The sequence below is a fragment of the Priapulus caudatus genome, unplaced genomic scaffold, assembly GCF_000485595.1.
Source record: "Priapulus caudatus unplaced genomic scaffold, Priapulus_caudatus-5.0.1 Scaffold407, whole genome shotgun sequence".
Taxonomy (NCBI): Eukaryota; Metazoa; Priapulida; class Priapulimorpha; order Priapulimorphida; family Priapulidae; genus Priapulus; species Priapulus caudatus.
Window position 1 is genome coordinate 1 of NW_014577468.1, and position 13,066 is coordinate 13,066.

The window sequence follows — 13,066 nt, forward strand, 5'->3', positions numbered from 1 at the left end:
CTAACTTGGTTCAGGTCGCGAACTGCTCAAAAGGTTTATCACTAGATACAACCTCCAGTTGCATAAGCAGGTGAGCATTATCCATGCCAATGAGCACTTCAGCTTGAACATCACCAGTGGGGTGTGGAATGGGCAAGTCCTTCAGATGAGGGTACCTTTGTATATCGATGGGCTCTCTGGGGTGTGTAGCAGGAATGTTGGGAACTACCATAGCATTCTTTAATGCTATCACCTGACCTTCTGAGGACGTAATGTCTACTGATACCAGGGTAGATTTAACATCTCGGCTGCTCCCTAAAGTGATCAGGTGGCAGCTTACACCGGAGCCCTTGAGCCGCAAGTCTTGGGTTAATTTGGCTGAAACAAAACTATCAGTAGACCCAGAGTCAAGAAGGGCCCAAGTACAAACCTTGTCATTGACAATCACTGGCACCATTGGTATGTATACACTCACACCAGTACCCCCATATACGTTACTGACCACCTTGTTGGCAACACTATCATTACCCACATTTGAACAAACATCAGTGCTAGTACTATCGAAGTGCAGAAGCTTTGAGTGCTTCCTTTTGCACCCATGAACTTGACACGTGGGTGTCATCTTACACGCTGGTGCCCTATGTTTGGGCGAGAAGCATACAAAACACAATCTATTTTTCACCACCAAGTCAAATCTCATTCTTGGTGACAACCTCTTAAAGTCTTCACACTGGTGCAGCGGGTGAGATGTGTACCCACAGGAGACGCAAGGTGAGCGAGATGGCCCTGCTCCAGTTACCTCGGCCTGCGCTACTAGTGACCTTCTATTGCTCTGAGGAGAATTTACTTTACTACCAACTCCTCTAGGAGTTTGGTAACCTGACTTGTCCCCATACACAGGGTCATTCATCTCGAGGGCGACGCGCCTCATAAAGTCCGCAAAGTCATTAAAAACTGGATAGTCATCAGTTTCTAGCTTCATTTGCAAGGCCTTCCTGCGCCACTGGGCTTTAATGAAAGTAGGGCAGCGCTGAATTATTTCCAGCATGCCCTTCTGAGAGTCTATCTCTGATAGCATTCCCAGCCTCTTCAGAGCTACTCCGGCTGACACGATCTCGTCTGCCAACTGCTGAATTTCTGACGCCGTGGACAAGGTACGATCACTGGTCAGGCTTCTGAAGATGCTTTGTGAGATGAGGTGCGGGTTGCCAAACTGTCGTGCGAGGATATCTCGGGCTTGCTGGTAGCCCGTGGCTCCTCCTATCAGTGCACAATTCCGAATAGCGTCTTTAGCAGGCCCACCAGTGTACTGAAGCAGCCTCGTCAATCTGGCTTGACCATCGGAGCATTTATTATGCACTGCCTCGTCAAATATTGCCATAAATGTCTGATACTGCAGCGGATCCCCAGTGAACACCTCTATCTCTACCTTGGGAATGATAATCAGGTTAAGCAGACTTTGCTTGTCATGTTCACCTCCTTCTTCCTCAGATTGTGGTGGTGTCTGCTCCCTCAGCCAAGCGCGAGCAGATTTGACACCCGCAACATATCTTGACTGAATGCCATCAAGCCAGGATTGGCTTTCCTCCTGAGTCCCCTCTTCTTCTAATGTGTCGTGATACTCATAATGTGCAGCCTCCAGTTCATCGAAAGCCACACTCAGCATTTCTAGACATGAGGTAACAGTGCTGATGCTTCCCTCATCCACGTTACGTGCTAGAGAGTTCAAGTGAATGACGACTACACTCTTCCGCTGGCCGCGAAGCTTGACTGGGTCCGCCATGCTGTAGACGACTCCTGTACAATACTGTCAACTCCGCTCACTGTTGGTGTAGTTCATTCACTGTTGTGTACGGAATGAGAAAGAACGCTTCTGTTGCTTCTTAATCTTTATTGCATCTGTCATTACGCATACAGCAACGCTACACATATGGTGAATCTAAAACATACAAGATTACCACACTGAGACTCGCGCATACAATAGCAGCTCTGTAATTACACCACTACAAATAATGGTTAAACACTAATAGAAATACATTTTGGCCCATTCGGCATATAATTGTAGAAAACAAACTAGCAAACTTACGAACTGTGCACCCGCATTCCATACACAGGTATCCAGATGAGACGGGATACTAGAGAAGCGTTGCCGAAAGGAGGTGTTGACCCGAAGTGCTGAGCGCAGATCTTGCGTGCAGTTCCGCGCAAGGCGCACCCGACTCGGAACGTCGCTACGACAGTCATGCAGCGTCTGGCAGCTATGGATGCCGTGCGCCGGAATGCTTTAGGCCGGCGCACGCATCCATAGCTGCCAGCGAACAGTCCACAATTTTAGTGGGGACACAGAGGGCAGACCATTTGGGACGTAACATGTTCACTTTGTATGAAAACATAATGTCTGCCTGTTCGTTAACCGAGCTGGTGCTCATAGCGTAAATCCAGATAAGACTCGACGAAATTTTTCTGCGTTACGCAAACTTTGCCCAGTAATGGAGAAAGGCTGCAAGGACAAAGGCTATATAGACTGTGACATCGCCCCACCTCGTATTACCGCATTCGAGTGACTAGCAAGCCGAGAGTGAAGCGAGTGCATGTATCTATGGCTATAGGCAGTGCGCGCAGGCGGCGCCTCTTGCCTTTCCAACTCCGGGGGGGAGGAATTGGGGAGGGGTGAAGCTGGGGATTCCCGTACAGCCTCGCCATTGGAACGCTTGCAAAAACGTTGCATGCGTTGCGGCGCACAGTATTGAGGTCACGAGAGCTAGCGGCCGGTAGGTGTTGTCCTGCTATTCTGACAGCTATTTCATAAACTGGTAAGGGTGGCGGCGAACCGTGCGAGAATTCGTCCAGATCTTTGTTGTGATTCGCATGACACAGCTCGGTTACGGAACAGAGACCATTACCTGTTTTTATACCAGTGAACTACTGTTGTTGGGCAAGGGAGAAAGCCATAGATGAGGAGGAAGCTGTTGATGCTCGGTAATTGCGTGGCTGGTGAAAGTGCAAGCATGCAGAGCGAGCGTCTCGAGCGAAGTTTCTGGCGGAGCCACGCTTTCCGTAAACCTCTATATAGGATCTTAGCTCGTCACGAGCGTGCAACAGTCGCGCCGGTCGCAGAGCAATGCAGTGGCCGCCACAGAGCTATAGTTCGGAGGGACGTAGGCATTTCGACGGAATTTAACAGGAAACTCGCGCAATAATAGTAATAGGTCCAAAGAGAGTAAGGCCGATGCTATACGAAAAGCATGAAAAGTTAGCAGTAAATACCGATTTCGTATTTAGTTAGGCATTATATTTTATTATACTTTAGTACGGAGTTACAGCTAAACTAACAGGAGTCGTCTATATTTATAGTAACTTACTAGCAACGGTAACGAAGTTTGTCAATTATTATTAGCTCCTGGTAGTTTACTATAATTACTGTAACATGCTACTTGTAGGCAATAGAGAAGTATTCCGTGAGTGTGGATACAATTCGCTGCTGCGCATTTGGGGATCGTGTTAGATATAATAATATAGGTGCCTGTTGGAATCACGGAGGCTGCCGAGTCGAGCACTCCGGAATTGTCCTTCATCGTGAATTCTTACGGAAACACTGCCACATTCAGACCGGCTTCGCCACTGATTCATGCAAGTTTGTAGGGCACTTCTGACACCGCGGGGCCGCGGGCAGTGGTTTGAGAATGCGTTGTAGATTTCGATGGAGGAGTGTACACTATGCAGAGATACAATAGCAGAATAAAGAGTGACAATGAAAACTAACTGGTAAACTTGATTTATTAGCGAAAGGCCCTCGAAAGACATGTTGTATTGTTCCTATATATCGGGATCCGCTCTAAACTCAGCGCATCAACGCTACGCATGAGCGCCTATATATTGTAGGCATGTGAACAAAAAAGTCAGAAGTCGGTTTTTTAACAGCAAACCAAGCGCGCCGAGTCGGGCCAAAAAAGTTATACGAGCATTTCACAGCAAGTCTCAAAGCTTACATGGGTAGTGAAATCCGTCGTCCAATCGCAGAACTCGTCACTCTAAGGCGATGTTATATCGGACTTGGCGTATACCAGGTCGCCTCCGTTGAAGTAAATTCAGATAGTCAGCGGATGTTGTGAAAAGCATTGCCGCGTGGGCGCGTTTGCGCGCTCGCGCTGGATTCCGCGCTGCAGACTGTCAGCCTCTGAACTGTGACTCGACAGAGAACGACCACTCGTTGGCCTATAACAAATAAAATACAACAATAAGTTTTCTTATCCGATTTGTACTTGAATAGCTTTACAAATTATAGGGTAACGACCTAAATTATACCCCACTACATAGTAAATAGTCACAAACCAATCCTAATTTATGGCCTAATATTCCTACCAAAAGCTCAAACTAAAAATCCTAATGACGAATGGCCCACAGGCACTTGAAGCGTTTCAAACTGTAAAAACACAGCGCCGACCGCCATTGCGCGCGACACTGACACATAAATATATAGCAGGTGAGAAAGCGTGCGCCATGGAATTCGCTCGAACGCTCGCTTGAAATTTCAGCAGTATCTAACCACAAAATATCTGAACATTGACGACTCCCATCTTTGCTGCTGAAGTTGAAAGTAGCAGTGTTCACTTGTTGTAGAAACTATTATGTCCTCACTTCGAAACAAATGCCGGCCTGACCGAAGCTGTGTCGAAATTTCAACTCATGTAGTCTAAAAACGTTTTGCCTTTTGTTAATGAAGTGTGTTTCTCGAATGAATTGGATGGACGCACGCTACACCGCTTCTGGCATATTTATTATATCTGCGCGCTTAAATTTCTGTTTATATGCTTGAGTAGTGTCTGGAGCACACACTAACATGCATATCACACAGCAAGCTGCACGTAGTACTTTTATACCCCGTACAGACTGCAAAATTTGATACTACATCAAACTAGTCTAGCCCATGCGCACTAAATTGCAGCATACAGACACAACCGGGCTTAGACTGCGCATGCTCAGCTTAGCTTGTTACCTCAGCAGACAGCAATGATGGTTAAACACTTACACCTGATAGCATTATTAAGATTTTATACTATCGAATCTGGGTATCCGATTATAACTCAATTGAGCCATTTTATCAGCAATGGAATGTAACGTGCACACTGCCTTTCGAATCCCATACATTCTATATAGATTATTCTGGCAAAGTTGTAATTAGACTCTAGTGTGTGACGATTAAAAACAAAATTGCAGACACAGTTTCACACACTATACTGTACTTTTTGTGACCCAAATAAGGTTATATATGCACATGAGTATATTGAAATTTAGCCCGTTCCCCCCTAAAACCCAGATGAGAGACCGGATACCAGAGAAGCGTCGCCTGAGAGGTGTTGATCCGCCGCTAAGCGCGAATCTTGCGGCGCAGTTCCGCGGCAGGCGCAGCGGCGCACCCGGGAACGTCCTACAAAAGTATGGCACGCCGCTGGCGCAGCTATTGATCACGTGCCCAAATCGAAAAGCCGCGGCGCACAGGGGTCAATTGCTGCCAGCGAACATCTGCGAATTTTAACTGAGGGTCTATATTCACTAGCAACATATTCACAACGCATCGCGCAGGCCTAATAGCAATGTTTCACGTGACGGTCATAGATCAGGGTCATTCGTGTATTGTTCGCGTGTGTGTTCTGGTTGCAGAAGCAAAGCGTGCTGCTTGACCATTAATCAGTATGAATGACGGCACATGTTCTGATAGACAGCGCTGTTTATGTAGTGCACGGTGGACGCACCCAGTTCGGTCGCGTACTTTACCTAAAAAAAATTCCCGTTGTGTGATACGACCACTTATATTAACTCGGTTTCGAAACGCGTAGAACAGCTATGGTGACAAAAGGTCCGTTTCGTATGTACCTTCGTATAGCTATACTACAGGGCTGCGCGTACGGGGGGGGGGGCCGGGGTAGAAAATCATGTGCTATATGTATTTTGTAATGATCGGAAGAATGCAAGAAAAGAAAGAGGGAATAAGAGGAGACGAGGGAAAGAGCGTAAAGAGAGTGTCTTATCCACATTTCATAACTGCCTACTGGAAAATTACAAAGTTTGACGAAGTTCCGCTGCTCGTTATCTCTATAACCAAACGACATGCACACGCCGTATTTTGCTCGCAATACCGTGGCGACGTTCGGGGCGCTGATCCTCTGCTTGCGGAGGCTCGATGCGAGGTCCGAATATTCAGTACCGCGGGTGTACAATGCGGCCCCGGGGAACCAGGATATACTTACAGCATATGCACACACATGTAGCTTATACTCGACTACGCACGCGTAGCAGCAGCTTAAAGTACTCGCAGCCACGCAGAGGCCTAATCGCAACCGCTGTGATAGACGCAGAGGCGCGGAGGCGAGGAGAGGCGGGCCGACCGTAACCTCAGGTACATTTCCGGCAGTAACGCTGGGGACATAGACGCCTATGAGCGTTAGTTTTATGTATATATTTTATATAGTCCTTTTATCTTTTAGTTTAGTTTGCACTTTAGTTCTTAGTCTTTTTCCTTAATAAGATAATAGAGTTGATGTATTCCTTTATGTACATACTCGCTACGCAGCTGGTTTTTAAAGGCATAAACTGTTTGTCAGCACCAGGAAGATTAAACTAAAGAGTATAAAGCCGAGTCGAGTGACTGTTATTACGAGTGTTTAAAATATGCATTCAGCGGGCAATGTTATTTTTTAGCTACATTACCTGGTGTTGATATGCAAAATTATTACTTCACTATAGTAATTCATGTAGCATAAACATGTACTAAAAAGGTCGTTATTTCGCGTTTTTCTTACCGATTAATAAATTTAAATCTTCACTCGATTACACCAAGCGGGCCGGATTCATGCTAACGTTGCGTAAAGTGGATGTTAGCACGAGTTTTCTACGAGTACGGTACGCAAAGCTCGTACGGTCGATTCAATCAACTGCAGCGTAGCACCTGCGTAACTGCACAATGTTGATGAATTCCACGTGTAAATGCCAACTACGCCTCCATCGTGGCTGCTGCTTTGAAGGGCCGTGCCCTAGCATAAACTCAATCAACACTGTGCCGGCACATACCGATAGGGAAGCCAAACTTGAACGCTCTCTCTTGTATTTGAAGACCACCATGCTGCCTGCGTCCTAGCTCTGTCCTACATGGGTCTGGCGGGGATGTGATAGTGCCCCAACCCTGTTCCCAAGTGTCTGTATGATTGCGTTCAACAGCCGCGTCATGAAAGCAGCGGACACGGACACGTGCCGTGCGTGGCGTGGTACGTGACAACCCCTGCGGTGCGTGCCGTGTGGCACGTACACTCGTGCGTGCGTGCGTGCGGCGTGGGCGGAGATGTGCACGTGTGCGTGCGTGTGTGTGCACGGTCACATCGTGGCGTCGTGTGCACAGTAGCACGTGCGTATGTGCAACGTACACGTACGTGCTGTGCGTGTACACGTACAACGTGTGCGTCGTGGCGTGATGTACCGGTTCACACGTGCGTGGCGTGCGTGTGTACGTACACCGTGCGCTGTGTGCGGTGCGTGTCAACTACATGTGGCGTGCGTGGTGCGTGCGTGTCACGTACACGTCGTGTGCATGCGTAGCTGTACGGTACAGCGGCGCGTGCGTGCGTGCGTTGCCGTGTGCACGGTACACGTGCGCTGGTGTACGTACGACGTGCGTGCGTGCATGTGCACAGCTGTGCGTGCGTGCGTGCGCTGCGTGCGATCGTGCACGTGCGTGCATGTCACGTGCGGCGTGTGTTGCACGTACGAGCGTGACGTGCGTTGCTGGTCACGTACACTGCGTGCGTGCCCGTGTGTACGGTGACACGGGACGTGCGTGCGTGCGCAATCGTACACCGTGCGGTTGCGTGATTGTAAGGCCCTACTGTGCGTGCGATGGCGTGTGCACCCGTACACGTGGCCCTGTGCGTGCGTGTCGTACCGCCCCTACAGCCGTGCCGTGCTGTGCGTTGTGTACTGTGCGCGGGTTACCCGCTGTGCGTGTCACGTAACCATGGTGCGTTCGCGTTGCGTGGTACCGTAAACCCGTGACGTGCGTAGCCTGCACCGTACACTCGTGGGCGCTCGCGTAGCACGTGTGCCACGGTACACGCTCTCCGACGTGCGTGCGTGTGTACGTACATCGGGCGTGGCGTCGCTGCTGTACACCGTACAAGTGCGTTTGCGTGCTTTGCCATCGTGTGTCGTTGTGGCCGTGTACCACGTATCACGTGCGTGCGTGTGCACGGTACAAGTGCGTGCGTGTCGGCACGTACACAGTGTGATGCGTGTGCACGTACAACGAGCGTCAACTATACGAAATCGCATTCTCTTATAACGAAAACAATGCCAAGCCTTACTGAAAAAACAAGCGTCAAAGGGCGCCGCGGTGCCTGTGTAGTATTGTAATATCTTATTTATTTTTAGGTTGAGATAGTGTAATTTTTATATGTTTTCCATTAAAATGAATGTATGCTCGGCGGTATGGCTGAGCGAAGACTACACTACGCAACCAGATTCAAGGGAAAATCGTTCGCAGTCGGTTTACGAGTCACCTACGGCAGTCGTGTCTGAACGAGTTAGCGGCAAAGGTCATATCGTAAATTTTAGACATTGATGATGCAGGCAACCATAAAAACGGCTTCGCTTGCGTACGGCGAAATCGTTACGGCAAATTTACTAAATAAACTGTCCTTGAAATGAATTCGCTCAACTAACCAACTGTCGATTGCGTACACAAGATTACCAAAATATTTTGCGTACCAGCTTGATGTAATCTAAACCTTCCCCCCCCCCCCCCCTCGATCATCATTCAGTAAAGCAAAATATGAAACATAAGCTTCTCCTGCGCACCACGCCCCGCTCGTATGCGGCTGGCCAGGCCGGCGCTCGCTGTGTGCGCTTCGCGCCCGCAATAACCAGCGCCCCCGCATGGTCGCTTCATTCTCTCAATGGCCCCCCACTTGAAAACCGTCGCGCGCGACCCTGTACTAACTGTTTTACGCGTATAGGCCGGACCGTCTGAATCAATCCTGCTGTAGCTACGTAGGGGCCGGGGGGGCCGCGGAGCGAGCGGAGATCATGAAAATATAAGCTCACTGGCGGTCAAATTGCCCCGGGAGCATATACGGAATACTGCCATCACCATACATAATCGATTACCTCGCGACACCGCGCTGTATACCCACTCACCAATCACCCGCCCTCTTCACCAGCTTTCTACGGAGTACGTACGCTACGCTGATTCGAAGACTGGGTCTTTGCAACGTACGCTGGAACTGGCGTATGATGATCCAGACCCACAATTTAGCCGGGCTTAACTAAGTACGGTAAACTTATTATGGATAAACTTAAGCACGCTTCGAGTGGGCCTGGCCCATTTCTCCATTTATGGGCTAAACTATAGGGTAGGATGCTAGTGTAAAGTGTGGTTTGCAGATGTTGAAATATGTAGTTGGTGATTTAGAAATGTCGCGACGCGTGTTGCATAATGGGGAAGGTCGCGCAGGCAGCGTTGATGTAGTATGGATGCATGGAGACGAAAAACGGTTGAAGAGTCAGTCTTGCTTGGTTGTATGTGTGCAGGTCGGGTGGGTTGTCGGCCGCGCTGCTGCTGATTGATTTCTTTGTCTTATAAACGTGATTGAAATGGAAGTTCTTGCTGAAAGGGGAGACTGACAGAGGAGTGTGCGGGTCACGCGGATGCGTCCTCTGCGGCGCAGCTGGCGCGGGGAGTGCGACTTTTGAGAAACAATAAAACTAAACTTTGCTAAACACACCTGCTTGATTTCTCCTCTTTATCTCTAAACAACAAATCCACTTGAAACAGGGTAACATCACCGCTTCGTTACATTTTTTGGTGTGCCCATCGACAGTTCGAACGCGGTTTGGCGGGACAGTAAGAGCGCGGCACGGATGCAGGGGGACCCACTAACAAAGCGACTTCGTACTCGGGAGCGTCTGGACGAAACCAGCAGAGAGATACTACGGACGAGAAGATTGAGGCAGGAAGAAAGACACAGGAGGCAGTCGCTGGGCTGGAAGACCGCTGGCAAGGAAGACTGAAGAGGAGAGAGAGAAACGAAGAGGCGGGACGAGAGCGCGCAAGAGAGACGGAGGAAAGAGAGAGAAGAGAACGAGAGGGAGAGAGGCGGAAGGAAAGACGGGCAATGCCGGGGCGACGCGACGGATGACCGAAGCAGACCCGGCGCGGAGGCAGATGCGCTGGCGGTAAATAAAAACTTCGCGCGTGATGCTAAAGCTGTTTACGTGTCGGCCTGAACGTCCGGGCTAAAGTAAATCTGAGCGGATTTGCCCTGTTGCAGCCATTAGTAAGTGGAGCGCGACAGGTTTGTGGCGATTAATAGACGATATAGTGTGCATAAGGTATCCGAGATGCGGTTACACGGGCGAGACGGAGTGATAGCCGTGCACGACAGTATGTGATAGGAAGGGCGAAGAGTGCCCTTAGCGCCCGGGACGAACTAATTCCGTCACGCGTTACGTTTAACAGCAATGTAAAAGAGGTTAGCAGTACCCGCGGGCTAAAGTTATCGTCGTTGGGCTGTTAGAAGACTATAGCGCTATACATAGTCCGAGAGAAGACCTACGGCGGGATTTCTGTGGCAGGATATATAACGCTGGAAATGGTCCTCCACATAACGGTCAGGGAGCACGTATATAGATACGCGCTTCGGATGCCTGGTCAAGCGAGGCGGCTACTAATACTGGCCTACCCTGAACATAATAAGTATTCGTTCAGTCACCCCCATAATGAAGGCAACAGTGATAATCGTATAGATATAAGTTATGCACGGGTGAATAGTTGGATACTATAGAAGGCTGGCAACAGCGGTAAGGCGGAGAGGCGATAGGCCGGCGGAGAGTGATAGTGAGTGGAGATGTGAACGGGAAGTGAGCGGGCAGAGCGTGGATGAATCAGAGGTAGGGTGTAGCGGAAGCGAGGTGTGTGAGTGGGACAATATAATGATGCCATGTAATACAGTGAAACGAGTGAGAGCAGTTGTGGTGTTGCTGTTTACATATCGCATAGCATATTATATTGAATATTGAGTATGGGTAGCCAGGATTTAAATAGATTTGTAAATATTGTGTGGCAGAGTCTCTATTTTTATTATTCTTAATGGGTTGTGTGGACTTAGCTTTTGCTTATAGGTATCGTATAAGCAAATGTCTAAAGTTAGTATCGGGGACTCAATAGCGAATATGAGATGAGCAAGAGGTGTTAATTCTTGGGGTAAATGGCTTTGTGCTTATTAGGTGTGAATGCGGCGCGGGCAGGTTTGGAGGATGGGCAGGCCAGATGTTGTAAGCTGGTATCGATGAGTGTGGAGTAAGCAATATTGAGAGGTAGGAGGTGCGAGGAGGGCTAGTATAGGGTGGCCAGGGGGGTTTTAAAAGAAGGAGTCGTGTGAGGGTGAGGTATTACGAATACTCTGGGTCTAATTTATGGCGGTTCACACATACATTGAAAGGGCATATGTGTCATTAGTGAGTAGTCTCGTGGTTGGTATTGGAGTGCTACGTACTGCTTGAGAAGTTGTTGTGTTCAGTGATGTTTATTGGTAGTCTATTTTCTTACATTTGGTATTATTTCGTAGTTTGTATTGCAGAAGTGTGATGTGTTGGGGTATGCAAGAAGAGGCCGTCGTATGTTATGTGTAGTTTTTCATCGATATATTAAGCAATTAAAGGTTTAGGGATCTATGGTGGCTTCGGCATTCGGTCAAAGCAATTCGTGCATGAGAGGCGAGGGAGTGGTTAGTGGAGTGATGTGTGCAGAGAGGGCTTGGGTGCTGATCCACAGGTGCGCAGGTGTCGTGATTAGAGGAGTGTCACGTGATGGAATTCTTGGTTCGCAAATTTGTAGCGCAGCGCCGTAGCTGAGAGTGTAGTTGCCGCGGCCGGCGGCGGGGCGTAGACCGCGGGCGGCGGCGGCCGCACGATCGGTGCGCGCCGGGCGGACCCGGCGCAGATAGGGCCTGTGGCGCCGGGGGTGGCGTGTGACCGCGTGGCGCGCGAGAGAGCGGCGCGGGTCGCGTAGTACGGGGCGCGCCGGCGCGAGATAGGTGCGCCGGTTGGGCGTAGTACGCGGGCAGGCGGTGGCGAGGATAGTGTGCGCCGAGGTGCGATTGAGCGGCTGGCGGCGTAGATGTACACGCCGGCGGGTGGACACATGAACACGCAGCGAGTCGCGCCGGCTGCTGCGCACGCGCGCGCGGTGCGCACGGGTGTGGGGCGGTTCGGCCGCAGGCGCGCCAGGGGTAGCGGCCGGCACGGGCCGAGGAAACGTAAGGGCCGCTCACGCAGGAGCGTGCAGGCATGTAGCCTGCGCATGGTAGGAGGTTTGAGGTGACGCTCGAGCAGTGAGCTAGCAGCGCGCGCATCCCGCAAGTGCGACGCGAGAGGCTGCACGAGGTGGCTCGTTGGTGAGAAGCAAAGCGCGCAACACATGTAGTTACTTTTTGCAGGTGCGGTTTGTATGGACTGGGTGTGAGCAGCCAGGGGCCATGTGTAGATCTCTCTCAGCAGGCGAACACCCGCGGGGCGCGCCGCGCGGGGGCGCGGGGCGCGCTGGCGCGCCGGGGGGGGCGGGGCGGGGGCGTGGGCGGAACTGTAGAGAGTGGGAAGAAAAAGAGAAGAGATTTACATGGCCGCTGTTAAAAACTACTACCACCGCTACTGAGAAAGTAATACACTCCCTTGCGCGGCTGTGGTTCTAAACCAGAAGCACTGCATTGCGTGACTTTAGTCTAGGCTGCTAGCTGGATGTCGCGCGTAGACTAAAATCCTATGGAGCTAATCCTGCGCTCGCCCTGCGAGTGGACCGGCTAGCTGATGCCGGCTCGTGGCGCCTACTCGCCTGGCCGCCGCCCCCGGCGAACGCCCCACAACACCGTCCACCCGCGCGGCCAGCCAGCCGCCAGCGCTGCGCCGCGTGTTCTGTCACCGCCGGCGTGTTACCATCTAGCCCACGCGCACACGCACCCTGCGCGCACACTATCTCGCCCACCGGCCGCGTACATACGCCACCACGCGCGCGCAAGCACTACTCTCGCCGCCGGCGCCGACTACG

The 13,066-nt window shown here is 50.6% G+C and overlaps 1 protein-coding gene across 1 annotated transcript; it reads right to left on the reverse strand.

Annotated features, from left to right (window-relative positions):
• Positions 1-10: 10 nt before the first annotated feature.
• On the reverse strand, positions 11-1,762 carry LOC106810050. Its single transcript, XM_014813314.1, has one exon. The coding sequence runs from the start codon at positions 1,760-1,762 to the stop codon at positions 11-13; it is 1,752 nt and encodes a 583-aa protein (XP_014668800.1).
• Positions 1,763-13,066: the final 11,304 nt, after the last annotated feature.